This window comes from Canis lupus, chromosome 35 (assembly GCF_003254725.2).
Source record: "Canis lupus dingo isolate Sandy chromosome 35, ASM325472v2, whole genome shotgun sequence".
Lineage (NCBI taxonomy): Eukaryota > Metazoa > Chordata > Mammalia > Carnivora > Canidae > Canis > Canis lupus.
Window position 1 is genome coordinate 10,939,919 of NC_064277.1, and position 16,028 is coordinate 10,955,946.

A 16,028-nucleotide genomic window follows, 5' to 3' on the forward strand; every position below is an offset into this window, starting at 1 on the left:
ATGAGTGGGGTGAGGGGCAGAGGGAGAAGCCACTCTCCCCTGAGCAGGGAACCCAATGTAGGGCTCTATCCTGAGGCTCTGGGATCATGACCCTGGCTGAAGGCAGACAGTTAACCAACCAAGCCACCTAGGCGCATATTAACTGTTGATTTTTTATGTATATTCCAAAATGAATTAAGTAATTCTCATTGAACCTAAAACCTCACAAGTGGTAACATCTATATTATGATAGCAGACATCATCCTACCTATATAGGCTCTCTGCTAAAGCTAAGCCTGTTCCAGATATTTGGGTTTGGCAATGTTCACAGATTCCAGAATTTTCTTCAACTGTAAATGTACTCTGAAGTGATACAAAATGAAAAAATGACTCTCAATTTTCCTAAACAATCTAGATCTATAGTACTGATACAGTAACCATAATTTAACTCTCTATATTAAAAGGGCTCAATTAAGCCAGCATGCAATGCTGTGACAAAGAGGAATAAAGAAAACCCAGTGCCTATGGAAATCGAGATCTAAAAATTTAATGATTTAAAAATATCCTTTATATACAACATGGGAAAGAGAATAATACAGATTGAACATTTTGGTTTTGAAAGCGTGAAATGTCACCACTTAGCTTAGAACAAGTCTGTCATCACCTAAGAAACACACGTTATACAATGAGCCCTATAGGGACACCTTTCAACTCCTGCTTAGCTGGTTTTCAGCAATCTCCTTTCTCCCCCCATGCTTACTTGTCATATAACAATACAACTTTTAATCATCTTTTGACAGAGCAGAACTCGGAGAACAACAATAACAGTTGTTCCAAAAAGCACCTTCTGTGATTTTTTTTCTCACACTTAGATCACATGTTCTTCTCTCTTAAATCCTTTCCTGTTCCAATGGTTTGGTTGTTTAAAGCAAGCTTGATTAAGTCAGGGAATATATTGCAAATAAAAATGTTTTCAAATAGACTAGGCTAAAACCATTAAAAAACAACTGGACTGAAAGTCTGTAGATAACATGCTTCCTGACTTGGTAATATGTGGATACATTAACCCACTAGGTAGGAAGTATTTCATTTGCCCCCAAAACGAATCTGACAGCTTCTGGGTGCGTCTGTGCTGTGTCAACATCCGCAGTGTAAGAGACACACTTGGAATGGGTGCTGTGATGAACTATAAGATGGTGGTGGGCTGTGTACACAGGGTCATGGGCCAGGGAGAATTATAAAGACTGGATGGGCTGAGTGTCAGGTCAGCAGCTGCATGTTTTAAGGAGGGTGCATGATCAGGCAAGGACTCCCTTTGAAATAGGATGTGGCCTGGTGGCTCTAACCTTTAAGTGACCAAGGAACTGGCTGATTTTCCTAAGGTAATGGAGGTAATAGCACTGAAGTGAATGCTGGGAGTCAGAAGGGCCTCTGTTTACAACTGGCAGATGCAACCATCCCTTCTTTTTATGGACAATCATAGTCTGATGCCTTTATGAATTCCTGCTGCAAGTAATACGGGTTTTTTTTTTTTAAGATTTATTTATTTTATTCAGAGAGAGAGAGAGAGATTGGGAGGCAGAGACACAGGCAGAGGGAGAAGCAGGCTCCATGCAGGGAACCCAACATGGGTCTCCAGGATCACACCCGAGGCTGCAGGCGGCGCCAAACCGCTGCGCCACCAGGGCTGCCCAGTAATATGGTTTTTGCAAATCTTGAAACACCCTTTAGAAAACCTCTTGGCCAAGTGTCTCATAAATGCAATCAAAAAGTCCTGGGGAACCATGTGAACTCCTTCTAGTGCAATGTCTTCTCTGTGTTGAAACAACCCGGCCCTACCTAGGGATATGGTCTCTGCCTATTTCAGCGTTTGGGTTAACATATACTTCCTGAAACTTCTCTTTTATAAAAGGGCTTTTTCAATCAGAAGTGAGGCATTTTGCCACAATGGGCCCAACATGGTCAATTTTGAAACAGGTTTCAGAACAAGAGCAAGTTCATACTATGCCTTATTATTGGAAGGTGAACACTGATATGTATACTGTGCTTCCCAGACTTGGAAGTGACAGGCTCAGAATAATTGCTAGTATATATAGAGCAATATTACAACTAGCTGGTATGTTTCCTAAAAAAGAAAAAAGATGCAGCATTAGGACGTGCTTACTAAGGTGCTTCTTCATTCATGTTTTCTAATGGAATGTATCGGACAAACATCTACAAACGAACATGAATACACAGGCATACACACGCACGTGGACAAGTTTCTGTACAGTTTATGCCTTAGATGTGTTTATGTAAGAACCACACAGGAAAAAAAAATTCCCCCTCTAGCTCCCTGAATTTCTGAATGTTGTCTAACCCATAAAATGTTAAAATATTTCATTTTCATATAAAATTATCTACAAAAATAGATAACATGTACAAAAACCAGATAGCATTTCCAGTTTTCCTTAGTAGCGCACTCAGTCCCCCTTTTCTCCTCCTCCCCTCAGAAGGTTGCCATCTCCAGCAAAGAGCGCTTGAAGAGCTGGGCATTCCTGGACAGGTCTGTCACTTGGTGCACCATCTCCTGCAGGGCCGTGGTGCTGGGGTAATGGAGGGCCGCCATCTTGGTTGCCATCACTATAGTCTTGAGCTGCTCGCAGAGCTGGTTGCTGGAGTTCATCACTTTGTTGCGAATGTCCTGGGCAGCCACCTGCCGCGTCAGCGTGTCCCCAATGAACACCAGTTTGTGTGCGCTCAGGATGACAAACTTGCTGTGGGCCACGAAGATGCGCGGGGGCTGCGCTGAGCTGACACAGCTGAAGAGGGCGTCGATGGCGTTGAGGAGGGAGATGTAATGGGTCTCGCACTGGTCGTAGTAGAAGCAGAGCAGCTGCCTATCCTGAGCGCCCACGCTGCTGTTGGTGGTCGGGAGGCTCTGAGAGGGCTTCCACTTTGAGATGTCATTCTCCACGGGCTTGGTGATTTCTTGTTCCAACAACTGGAACTGACTTAGCTGCAAAGGGAGAAAAAAAAGCAGATTTTATGAAGGGGAAGGCAGTGTGCTGTGCTGGACATTAGCCAGGGCCTGGACAGGGATTTTAATCCCTACTAAGAAGCAAGTTCTCATTAGATGGGAGGTGTTGCTTTCCCCAAGTGTAAAATGTAGAGGCTGAGAAAGAAGATCCCTAAGGAATCCTCCAGAGCAGGCCCCTGTGGTTGGGTGTTGGCTCTTCTGTCCTAAGGCTGGAAGGCAGCTTGCATTGCTACTCAGCTCTGTTACCTGCACCTTTATGAAAGTTCCCTGAGTTAACATTTACAAAGTGCTCAGAATGGCGTTTGGTATATCATAGTCTCCATGTAAATGTTTATTGGACGTTGAGTGGTGGCGAGGGAAAGTCAAATGGAGGGATCTCTTCATCAGGTAAATCACTGACCGTTGGCTCCTTCTCTGGGAAAGCCTTGACTCTATCCCTTCCGGGCTCTTAGATAAATGACAATCCATGATCCCTCTCTGTGTCTCCTACTTTTTGAGTCAAGATTTGTAAATGTTACTATGCAGCCCTATGGGAGAGACTATCGCGTATAAATATCTGCACACTGTGGAAAAGAGCATCTCTAAGGGAATCTGAATGCTAATTGTGCATCGTAGCACTTAGTCACCCTCTTTTTGAAAGAAAAGAACCTCACATGCGGTCAGACTCAGTGTGTTAGCTGTCTTCTTTCCTCACTGCTCCCAACTGCTGTAGGACTTAGACTGCAGTTAGAATATTCTCATACTCTTCCACCAAGTCTCAGGAGAGACGTTCTTCTGCAGGTAAGGATGACCTGTGATATGAGCTTAGGGCTCAGGGCTTGTGCTCTGAGGTAGAGCTCAGTCAGAGTAGGGATAGCCTCATCCAGCTTCTCCTCCAAGAAAGGCACAGCGAGCTTTACTTTTCAACAGAGTCTGCTTTCTTCATAGGAATTGCTATGGTTTCAACACGCTCCCTAAAGCCCTGCAGAAGGGCATTTGGCCAAATGCCAAAGCAGACATAAAGAGATATAGGGTGAAAAAAAAAAAAAAAAGAGATATAGGGTGATGTTTGAAGATATTTCAATTATGCTCCTGCAAATATGTTCATAAATATAATATCTTATTAGATGGAGACATGGGGCTATTTTTATAGAGAAGTAACAAATTCAGGGAGGTTAAGATTTGCCTAAGGTCACACAGTTGGCTAGTCAGAAAGCAAGGGTTAGAACTCTGGTTTCCTGAGGTGCCTGGGTGACTCCGTCGGTTAGGCATCCAACTCTTGGTTTTGGCTCAGGTCATGATCTCAGGGTTGTGAGATCAAGCCCCATATATTGGGCTCCCCACTCAGTAAGGAGTCTGCTTGAGATTCTCTCTCTCCCTTTCCCTCTGCCCCTCCCCCCAACCCTGCTCACACTCTTGTACTCTCTCTCAAAATAAAATAAAATAAAATAAAATAAAATAAAATATATTAAAAAAAGGAAATGAGTTTCCTGAGTGGAGTGTGACAGTTCATGTCTCTACATACCATTTCAACTTAGAAAGCATCTAAATCCTCAACCCATTACTCTTCATTTTTATGCCCTTGTATCAGCAATACCTTATCAACCCCATTCATGGCCAACTTTTGAGTGAACAAACTGCCTTGCCAAAATCCCCTGTTTAAGGGTTTGGACACATTTGATCCTGCCCTTGTTCTTTTAGATGGGACCAAGAATAGCCTAGCCATAGGCTTGTGTTGTAGGAGATGATAGATAGATAGATAGAGCACAATATGACTCTTTTTTTTTTTTTTTAAAGGAATTTGATGAACCACAGTAAGGGGCTATCCAACAGAGGAAGCTGAGATGAAAAGCCATCTGTGGAAAGGACTTTGAATGGCCACTGATGGGTTCTGTAAAGCTCAAGGGGGCCGAATGAGTAGATACGCAGAGGAAACTCTCAGAAAATAGAGGAGAAGGAAGCAGATTTAGAGCAAAGCAAATGAGGTATAAGAAGGAAGGAGAATTTATAGTCCTAGCTCTCGTCGGACTTGGCTGCATCTGTATTTTCTGTTCCTGTATTCCCCTACTATGGCCTTACTATAAAACCTGTTGCTTGGGCTAGCTTGACTAGGACTTGCTTCTTGAAACCAAGAGCATTAACCTAAAGAGTCTTAATATGTCTTTTTTTTTTTTAAGATTTTATTTATTTATTCATGAGAGACACACAGAGAGAGAGAGAGGCAGAGACACAGGCTCCCTGCAGGGAGCCCAATGTAGGACTTGATCCCAGGACCCCAGGGTCACACCCTGAGCTGAAGGCGTCCCATGAGTCCTAATATGTTAAGTGTACAGAAGTAGCCTGGAGAAATGGCTGTTTGGACATAACCATCTGGATTACTAAAGTCATAAATTTTCTCTTTGTTCTTATCCCCTCTTATAAGCCTTGGGGCTTATTATTTTTTTTAAAGATGTATTTATTTATTTGAGAAAGAGAAAGAGAGTGCAGAGGGAGGCAGAGGGGGAGGAGAGAGAATTCCAAGCAGACTCCATGCTGAGCATGGAGCCAACATGGGGCTTGATCTCACAACCCTGAGATCACAACCTGAGCTGAAACCAAGAGTCAGATGCTTAACTGATTGAGCCACTCAGGCGCTTGGAGCCTTGGAGCTTATTTATGCCCATGTATGCTGGAAAGATCAGAATCAGGATCTTCTGGAGTGCTACCTTTCCTACAAAGCGGGAAATCCACACAACCAGGCAGGTTCTGTCCTGGCTGGGCTTACCTGATGATGCTCCAGCTGCAGCTTGTTCTGTTTGATGATATTCTCCTTTTCCAACAGCTCCTTCTGTTGCCTCTCAAACTCCTCCTTACCCTATTATTTTTCAACATAAAGAAAACATTTTATCACCCCTGTGATTCACTTGTGCTAACATTTCCATTGACAAATGTGTAAATACTCTTTTGTTTTCCATTGCCTTGGCCCTGTTAGGCCCTGTGAACACCAGCCTGGGAGGGTGGACTTCCCTACCAGACTTCCCGAGCTGCTGTGTAGGGAAGGGCAGAAAACTAAAATCTGTTTCCATGTGGTGTGCCACCATCTCTGCACCACTTTACCGTTTTGGGAGATCCACAATCCCCTTCAAACCTCCTTAAGCAGTACTATTTCTCAGGGTTCTTTTCTAATAGGTTATCTGCAAACCCATAAGCCCCCTAACACAGGTCTAAATGGGGTCCACACTGCACCCCTGGTTTCTAGTATTTCCCAACATGCGAGCTGAACAACCCACCAGGGGAATGGTGCATGCCCCCATCTACTCTCTCCCTATACCTTTCCTTAGCAGTGGGGAGTGGGAAGGGGGCTCCGCTCTCTCCCTTCCCCAGTCTCCTGAATGCACAGTTCCCAGGATGATCCATCCCTCTCAGTCAACTGAAAAGAATGGCCAAAGGAGATAGTACGCCAAGTTCTAAATAATGGATCTTGGTTGAATGTTTGACTTTCCCAAAGTGACAGTGATCCCAGGTCAACTTGGCAGACTTTCCACTTATAGGAGGCAGACTGAGCCTGCCCAATTTTCCACGGGCTGGTGAAGTTCTAGGTCAATTGACACATGCCCAATGTTCCTCAAGCTAAACCTGAGGTGGGGTGAAGTTTTTCTGTAAGTAATTAAACACACATAAACACACACACATTATAGAGCTGAAGGGACCTAGAAATTCTCTTGTCTAGGGTTTTCATATATTTTTTTTCTTACCAGGGCCTCCTTCCCTTTTCAAATAAAATACCATGCAGAACTCTATTACCATAAAATGCAAATAGAGGTGGAGCTGCCGTGTTTATCTGAGGGCCTACTTTCCTATTTGGGGAGTCTTCCTCCTGCTTGCCTGGGGCATACCAATGGGTCACTCCAACCCTGTGCTTCATTCACTTTGCAAATGAAGAAATAATAACAGCCCAGGGAGGTTCAATAACACACAGTTAGTGTCAGGGAAAGGTCTGGAACTGAGGACTCCGCACCCTTCCTACCGTACAATGTCGCCTCCATACATGAACTACTAATCCCGCTTGGGAACTGTTAATCATGTTCTTGCCTCTGGCAGGTCAGCCTAATAGCCGAACACCCATCAGCCTCAGGCTCCTTGAATGCGAAAATAGGCGCTTTATGAGGCCTGGTTTCCTTACCTGTAGGTGGACGTAGTCATAATCATCCATCCAGCTCCTTTCAGAGCCATCGCTGCTGCTGCAGTCAGGAGGCTGGTCCTTACCCAGGCTTGGGGGCAGGGGCTTGTTGAGGCCTTGAGCCTTGTGGTCCCCAGGATGCAGCAGAGGCATCTGGGATGCAGCGTGTGGGTACTCCGTGGAGTTCATGATGTTCTCAGACCCGCTCTTCACATGCGAGCTGCCAGGGCCTGGTCTAAAGAGGGCCTCGGCGTTGGTATTGATGGTCGTGGTGAGCTGCTTGGCGTCATCGGGCACTGTCTTTGCCACCATCACAAACCGGTCCAGGTCATCACACTTGTTCTGGGGCTTGTTGACAGCCAGAATATTCAGGGACCAGCTGCACTCATTTAAGTCGTGGCTGGTCTGGCTCAGAATCTGGTGGGAGTCTTCCACTCTTTGGAGCTCCCGCTTCATTTTGTTGTGGAGGGTGAGTTCGGGGAGGCAGGAAGCATTTGCCACGGCCCCCCTGGCGAAATGGAGGTAGTCCCTCACGAACAGCTCCACCTTGTCCACCGAGGTGCGGATCTCGTTGATGTGGCGGTCCATGTATCCGTAACACCGCCAGTCCGTGGTGACCAGGGCCATGAGGCTGGAGACGCCCACCTCCAAGGTCTGCTGCAGCCGGTGAAGTCTCTCAATGGCTGTGTCTGGGTCCAGTAAGAGCCTTTTGTCCTGAGATGGGGAGGCTGACACCGAAGATTCCTTGGAGGTGGTGGAGGATGTGGACATGTTGCTCCTGGTGCTGCCCGTGCTGGAGAAAGATAACCGGTTCATACCATCCACCACGTCCTGAGAGCCTTTGGCATCGGGTGGGTTGTGCAGAGGGACATCGTAGACGCCGTCTCTTTCTTCAGGGTTTGCTTTCTCACTGGTTTCTGCTGGCGGCTCCAGAAACTGAACCCCTCGGGGGACATCGTAGGCATCGTTCTGGGCGCCCGGTGACTGTCCCAGCTGTGAGGGCGCGTGGTTCAGCAAGACGCTTTGGTGTCTTCGTGTGGCCAGTTCGGCGGCCCCCGGAGCATCACAGTTATATTTTATGTGAAGGTCCTTCCCAGTGGGCTTGGTGCTGGTTGGGGGGATGTCATAAACGCCCTCGGGCCTGACGTCCAGCCTCCCAGCTTGTCTCATTGGAGGAGGGAAATCATACTCTTTTTCCCGAAGCCCTGCTTCATCTCGGCAAGCAGAGGGTGGAATGGCATATAACTGAAAAGGGAGTAGGAAAAGGAGTTATTATTTGTTCAGCTGGCTCATGTGAACATGCAGAAACTGAAAAGGACATGAAAACGAGGCCCGATTTCTCAGTCCGAATCACTGGCTCTTGTCTTCCACCTTCTACTCACTTATGGCCGGTGGTTCCCAAGGCTCTGCTCTGTTCTGTTCTCACTTCCTTCATCCTTTGACAGGACCGTCCTTCCCATGGCCTCAGTGCTGCCTGTGTGTGGAACCTTCCTGGCTGAGTTGCTCTCCCTGGGGCCCAGCCCCGCATTTCTGACCACGTCCTGGGGTCTCCTTCCTCGGCTGATCCAGCCGGGGAGGCAGACTGTGCGTGCACACACAGGACCAGGTGTCAGAAGACCTGAGGTTTCTCCCTGCATCTATCGGCCATGAGATGCTGAATAAGTGGCTTAAATGTCTCCACACACAGCTCCCTTCTCTGCACGATAAGGATAACTACGCTTGCTGTGCAGGAATACCCCAGCGGGTAACAGAGTGCATCAGACGCAGCAACCCCAGTCTACGAACTGAGGACGCTGTAACACTTCTAATAAAAATGAGATATATTCATTGCTTGCCAAACTGAATTATTTTACGGAATCCCGTAAATATGGAATCCTTAGACTTCTCTTTGAGATTTTTTTTCCTTTCCTTTTTTTTTTTTAAAGTAATCTCTGTACCCACTGTGGGGCTCAAACTCATGACCCTGAGATCAAGAGTCAAATGCTCCACTGACTGAGCCAGCCAGGCACCCCTGGAATCCTTAGACTTATCACTAACTATGGCCTTTCCTTCCTCCCATTCACTCTCTCATAAAGACTAGTTTTTCCCCTTTGGTTTGACCTTCTTGTTTCATCCCAACAAACACACACACACACACACACACACACACCTTTTTTTGCTGCTCGTAGGAAATTCACTTACCCCTTTAGTAGGAGGGATGTCATAGACGCCTTGAGGTTTTATCTCTCCCACTGGCAGTGAGAACACAGGGACTTTCACAGATGACGGAGGGATGTCATACACCTGAAGAGAATACACTTGCTTTACCCAGAATAGAAATATTGTATCCTTGTCATTTCTTAATCTGCTAAGCCTTTCATTATGGGTTTATTTGCCACGTTACATGTACAACCTTGCTCTTTAGCCACACTATGTCATAAGGGGTTGATAGGATTTTTCTTTTTATATTTCATATACTTTGACTTAGATTGAGTATAAAAGTGACCCTATGTGAAATTATCTACACTGCCTGTACTTTGAACTATAGTTTAAATCTTACACTTCCCGAAGGAAAATGATAAGCAACAAAAGCTTTGTCAGATAAAAGCCTAGGGCCTCCTGAGAAGGCAAATCCCGAAAACATAATTTGAACAGCTTTGGTGAAAATGGCTTCTGGATGATAACCTAAATAGAGCATCATGTGAAACATGCATAATTTGTGAACATCCCTTTGCTCTGAAGCCCTGAGGGATGCCACCCTGAAGTGTTCCCCTCCCCGGGTGACCACGGTCCTGGTACGTACCCCTTGAGTGGTGTGGGAAGGAGGGATGTCGTAGATGTCCTTTTGGTGTCTGGACGGGTACTCGTACACATAGCCCTGGCCTGTCCTCACTGGGGTTACCACCTGTGGGCAGGAAGACAAAGAGGGTGTAAACTTCTGAACCACAGTCCTGAGTGAATCTTTTAGACTCCTAACCAGGCACTCTCCTCCGTCACCTATCTCCCATAAAAAGAAAGAAAGAAAAACAAGGAAGGGAAGAGAAAACGAAGGAGACAAGGAGACATCAGGTCAGAACACTTTTAAACCCCCTCTTGAATCCCAATAAAGAACAAATCCCTGAAACAGCTCCAACCCTCTTCCTCCTAATGACAAAGTTGGTCAAAGTCTCAATCCCAAGTATGTACCTTAGGGGAGAATCATTTTTAAATTATGAAGGTCCTAGATCATCCCTTAGAAGCACCAAAAACATAGCCTAATGGGGAAAAAAACCCACGATTTTTTTTAAAGGCTCTGAAACTATTTGTCAAGAGAAGAATGCAAATAGAGAGTTGAACTACTTAAAATTCCTCTCATACCTTCCCCAGGACGCCTCTTCATGTGACATGATTATTATTATAACTAAAATTCCATAGGTCACTAGAGTACTTATATGAAGCGAACGCTCAAGCAGTGCTGCTCTCGGAAGCCTCCAGGAGCTTTCAATCTAACCTTTGAAACAAATGACAGACTGGGTTGAGAGTCACCAGGAACAGAGTTCAAGGTCTCTAACCCTTTTCTCATTTCTACCAGGGAAGCAGACATCCCAGACAGTACCTATGTCCAAGGGATGTGGGAAGTCAAACACACTCATCACAACTCTGGCATCTAGAACCAATGCCAATGAAACGAACCTCACCCGACAGGCTCGTATTTTCCTATCTACCATCCTTCACTGTGTCCTAAGTACGGGTAGAGAAATTATTTGAACTTAAACTCATTTGGAAACGTATTTAGTCCTCCAAGGACTTCTAAATGACCAGGGTCTTGTTTCTATCTAATGCAGGCCCTTCCAAATGACTAACAAAGCCCCTCTTAGTATTGCCCATGAAGTCTTATTTATTTATTTTTATTTTTTTTTAGGAGAAGGGGCATTGTAAATTAGGCAGAGTTGGTTCTTCCCTAAGAAACTGTCATCTTTGATCCTTTCTCTAATGTGAAAATTCTGGCGTCGGGCTGCCTACAAAACTATGTGAAAAATGCTCGGTGTCCGTCTCATGCTGAAGTAGGTGGAACTCAGCCAGATGCACCAATGCCCCCTCTCCCCGGGAGCTCTAAAATGCTGAAATCCCCGGTGCTTGCAGCTGATTACTTCTTGCAATGAAGGTAAAGATTTGTACGCAGCCACTATCCCATCAGATCTCTCCACTGCCATGTTTTTTTTTTTGTTTTTTGTTTTAAAGCATCTATGGCTTTAAAGATTGTTGGCATGGAGCATACAGAACCATTTATACACTGGCCACTGGATTGTGCAGAGCAAATCTTCCTTTTAAAAGCAGCATGCCCTTTGCTCAAGAAAAATGCACTGTCTTCCTCCTGCCCTTATAGGATTTTTTTTTTTTCCCACTCGCTATTATCCAGGAGAGAAGTAAAGTATCTTCTCTGAGTTTATCTCCTCAGCCCCTCTATTTATAGCTCTCTATTTTGGCTTCGTAAGAGAACCTGCACACAGCACAGCTTTTGTTCAGTCTGAAAGTTTCTAAGAGCGGATTCTGTCCAAGGTTGCCAAGCCAGTAATAATGCTAATGGAAAACCAAGGCTGGTTATGCTGAAGGCCAGCTGAGCGTTTCCATCCTTAGTTTAAACACGGGAAGGGAGGCTGGGAGATAGAGGTGGGGGTGCCGGGATCTGAAAATAGTCCCTGGTGAAATGTAAACATATGGCAAGACCTCAGAAAGGCAGGGTCATAGGCAAAGCTTTTCCTTGCCTTGGTGGATCTGCCCTGGCAGAGAGCATCCGCGCTTCCCGGTATTTAACATCTCGCTTCCTGACAAATGTCACAGAACCTCAACTTGCTCTCTCTTTCTCATTTAGAGGATGCCTGTGGTCATCTGGTTTTTAAAAACTTTGCATTCCAAGCCAGTCATTTTCCTTGTTTATGCATTAAAAGAAACAGATGGCGCAAACCGCAGAGGGAGAAAGCCAACAAAATACAATCTCTCCCCGATTCCAGCATTCCCGACGGTACCATCTAATGCACGCTGGTCCACAAATAGCATTTAAAAGGGACCAGCGTTTTGCATCTGGTCAGATGCATCCCTGGCGTAGAGCGATGCACTCTGTGAACATCTGAAGGAACGAGGAGCGGGAAGTCTTCTACTTTGCACATTCTTTTCCTCCACCCGTCGCTTGGGTGACTCTCATGCCAACTGTGTGTTCTCCTGGGGGGGAAAGTGCTGACTGTTCTGTACCTTAGAAAGTATCCAGTTTTGTGGTCATGGATACTTTCTAAGCAGGTCATGTCTTCCTGCTTGACAAAGTCCACAAAAACCTTCCTACTGTCCCAGAAATACTGAACCTCAGCCTACGAGGAACACCAAGGCCGAGCTAAGGGGGAGTGAATTTTGGAAGGGTTCTCCTGGGCGTTTGCGCAGCAAGGCGCTGAGGGACTCGCTACAGAAAGGGCATTTCAAACCTAATTTTCTCAATGAGCTGAAGTCAGGTTTTTCATTTCCTTTCTCCTTCCGTTTGTTTTTCTTTCGTGCTTTCCTTGTGTTCTGTGTATTTATTTATAGTTACAAAGGCTTCACTTTGGGAACTACCAAACTGACCTCTTATTCCTTAGAGTTGATGCAAATGGGGCGAGGAAGAGGGATTCCTGGGGCTCCTGCAACCCCTGTCCTGATGACCCTGGCAGATGATTAGCATTTTCCAAATGTGGATTTTCTGCCCCCGGGGAAGAATCTTGACTGTTCCTCAGATGTTAGTATGCTATTCTTGCCAACTAACTGAAAAGTCTGAAGTTGGGCACTTTGAGATGAGAAGGGCAGATGTAGAAATTGAGGAAAGGAATAGTCCATTTAATAAGTCTCACAGGGGGGTGGCATCCTGGCATCTACAAAGTCCAGAGACTGGGGTTAGGTTAGTGCTCTAAGTATGTGCTTGCCTAAAAGCAGGCCATCACGCACAGCGCGCCCCACCACGCACTGTGGTGTGTTTGATTCACACCACTAGCTGCTTTACGAGATGATTTAAATACCTCCCTGTCTCATCGTTTTGAGAGCTGTGCATGCTGAAATTTTTTCATTTTTTTGGAAAAGATTTTATTTATTTATGAGAGAGAGAGAGAGAGAAAGAGAGGCAGAGACACAGGCAGAGGGAGAAGCAGGCTCCATGCAGGGAGCCTGATGTGGGACTCGATCCTGGGTCTCCAGGATCACGCCCTGAGCCGAAGGCAGGCGCTCAACCGCTGAGCCACCCAGGAGTTCCACATGCTGAAATTTTAAAGAAGAGGAGCCCATGTTCAGGGTGGCAGTGAGGGCCAGGGGACACTGACAACCCACGTGTGTGAGTCAGTGAGCTGGAAGAGAGGCCCTTGGGCTGTGCCACTCCCACCTCCCCAGTCCTTGGCCAGGCCTTGCACCTGTAGCCAAGCAAGAGCCTGATGCTTAAGATGCCTGCGGGGCCGAGCAGGTGAGGCCAAGGGAGAAACGAGCTGGGATTTTGCACTGGGGAGACAGAACTCATAGCCTCCTAGAAGAAAGCAGCCACTCCTCAGCTCCAGCCAACTGCCATCCTGAAAAAAATACACGCTGTGTTGCTAAGTCTCTTAAATTTTCAGGAGAAGCCAGAAATCTGGACTTTTTTTAAAATATGAAATCTGATTTCCAGAATTGGCTCAAATATTTCAAACAGCATCTTGACCAAACCAAATCTATCTGTGGCCCCCAGGGTGCCAGTCTTGCCTTCATCTACTTATTTCTGCCCTCCTCCCTGGATGTGTTTCTAAGTTTCTAAGGCCAGGGCCCCGAAAGCCCTTTACCAATCCCATTCCTTAGGAAGACTGAACTGTACCATTTTATACCTGCGCCCTGCCTGCCACTCCTCTGTGCCTTTCCTCACACTGCTTTGTCCAAGATACTCTTATTCCTTTCCTCATACTTAAAATTTTATCCGACTTTCAAGGCCAAGCTGAGTGCCTCTCTCTCATGAGGCCTTCCCAAACAGATAAAATACCTTTCCCTTCAGAACGCTGTAAGCATGTTATCTGTACATCTCTAATGCAAACAAAAAAATATCACTTGTGGTCTGTTCCAGGGCATTCCATTTCTTCTCCTGGCACAGTGGAGACCGAGCCCATTTCTTCTTCATTTGTAGATCCACGTCAGGACCTAGCACAGTGCCTTGACTGTAGTAGGGCTTGGATAAATGCCTTGACTGAATACATTTGTGAACTAAAGGAAAACTCGAGGCTTTTCTTAAGCAAGATAGTGTGGAACTGGACTGGATGGGAAACAAGATCTGGCTGTCTAGGATTAGGTTGGTTTCCAGGTGAATTCAGCTCTAGGATGAGTGTGACCCACAGGAAAAGAGGCTGGAACTGGCTCTCATCAGCCATGTGTGGTAAGATCAGGCAAGCAAGGAAGCCAAAAAACCAGAGTGAATTTTAGATAAAATCAAGAAGTCGTAAACCACGGAGGCATGATCACCTGCACCAGTATTTGGTGCAAACCACCTGTGGAGGCCAAAAGAGGCTGCTAGATGGTTTCCTTTTCCTCACTCTAGAGCCTGCGTGCAACATGAACATCTGTGTTGTTCTCAGCCACAAGCTAGAAACAGACCAGGGAGTTTTGCAAGAAGAAATCAAAGCAACCTCTGCAGTTTACCTTAATATCAGAAGGAAAATACAACAGAGGGATGCCTGGGTGGCTCAGCGGTTGAGTGTCTGCCTTTGGCTCAGGGCGTGATCCCAGGATCTGGGATCAAGTCTCACATCGGGCTCCCTGCAGGGAGCCTGCTTCTCCCTCTGCCTGTGTCTCTACCTCTCTCTGTGTGTCTCTCATGAATAAATAAATACAATCTTAAAAAATAAAATACAACAGAAAGGAACAGGAATTCTGACATGGGTCTCGAGAAGCTGTACAGTAGAGGCCATAGCCACACTAGGTCTTTAGCTCATGGAAAGGATTAGGTCTGATGAGGAGAGTGATGAGAGAAAATAAGCCAGGCTCAGGGAGAGCTGACTCTACCACATGTGAGAACACAACCAAGGCATCTGTCCATTCTAAGCCTGTTTCCTCATTACAAGAATGGAAATAATACTACTTACAGGCTATTGGTGTATTAAATGAGATCAAGTACAGAAAGTGCCCAGCATAGAGTAAACCCCTGCAGCCTTAGTTATTTCTATGAGGACTGTCACCTGGGTTATACAGCTTTTACTTTTGGACTTAAATTTGAACCAGGTAATTCAGATCAACCATCCTACTGAAGACAGCTTTTTAAAAAGATGAGCAAAAGATACTCAAAAATCTTCTTCATTGCATGAAAGCACTAAAAGATAGTAAAGAATGATCAGGTCCAAATTTGGGAGTAGAGATGAATTCATAGAGGTAAACTCCCATTCAAAGGCTGTTTTTGTCCTGGGGGCATTTGCTGACCGGAGACAGATGTCTGAGCGGCCACATTGTGTCTTTTTACAGCATCTTCAGGTATGGGAGGAATATGGGACACAAGGACTCACTGAGGTTGGGACCCTGATAACCATCCCCACTTTGGGTTGGTAGTCCAAAAGCTGCATGTGAACGTGAGAATTAACTAGAAGGGAAGCTACCCTTGCACGGGCTGAAGCCAGGTTTTAACTCATCAGGGTTGGTAAGAACATCTCAAAGCCTGAAATTAGATTTATGTGTGACTGGGAGGCTGGCAGAAGGAAATAAAATCCTCTCTGGATGTAGAGAACATCTTAATAGGCCTTAAGTTATTTCTTACAAATATTTAAAAATACAGTGTCCACCATACAAAGATACCCAACAACGTGGGAGATGAGACAGCGGAAAAAAACAAACAACAGCCAATTTTTGCTTTCTTCCTAATGTGAGGAGGACGTGGTCTGTGTGTCTTAGTGGTCACAGATCTCAAGGCTGTTTGCTTTC

General features: G+C 45.6%; 1 protein-coding gene across 2 annotated transcripts in view; it reads right to left on the minus strand.

The window, feature by feature from the left end:
- Positions 1-510: 510 nt before the first annotated feature.
- Positions 511-16,028, minus strand: part of NEDD9 (neural precursor cell expressed, developmentally down-regulated 9) — a 184,348-nt gene continuing 168,830 nt past the window's right edge. For both annotated transcript variants that reach the window (XM_025444444.3, XM_025444437.3), the window contains 5 exons: positions 9,919-10,020; positions 9,318-9,419; positions 7,140-8,381; positions 5,742-5,831; positions 511-2,977 (listed from right to left, as the gene is read on the minus strand). In XM_025444444.3, the coding sequence (XP_025300229.1) occupies positions 2,468-2,977; positions 5,742-5,831; positions 7,140-8,381; positions 9,318-9,419; positions 9,919-10,020 (2,046 nt within the window). In that variant the 3' untranslated portion in view covers positions 511-2,467. The remainder of the gene's footprint in view (positions 2,978-5,741; positions 5,832-7,139; positions 8,382-9,317; positions 9,420-9,918; positions 10,021-16,028) is intronic.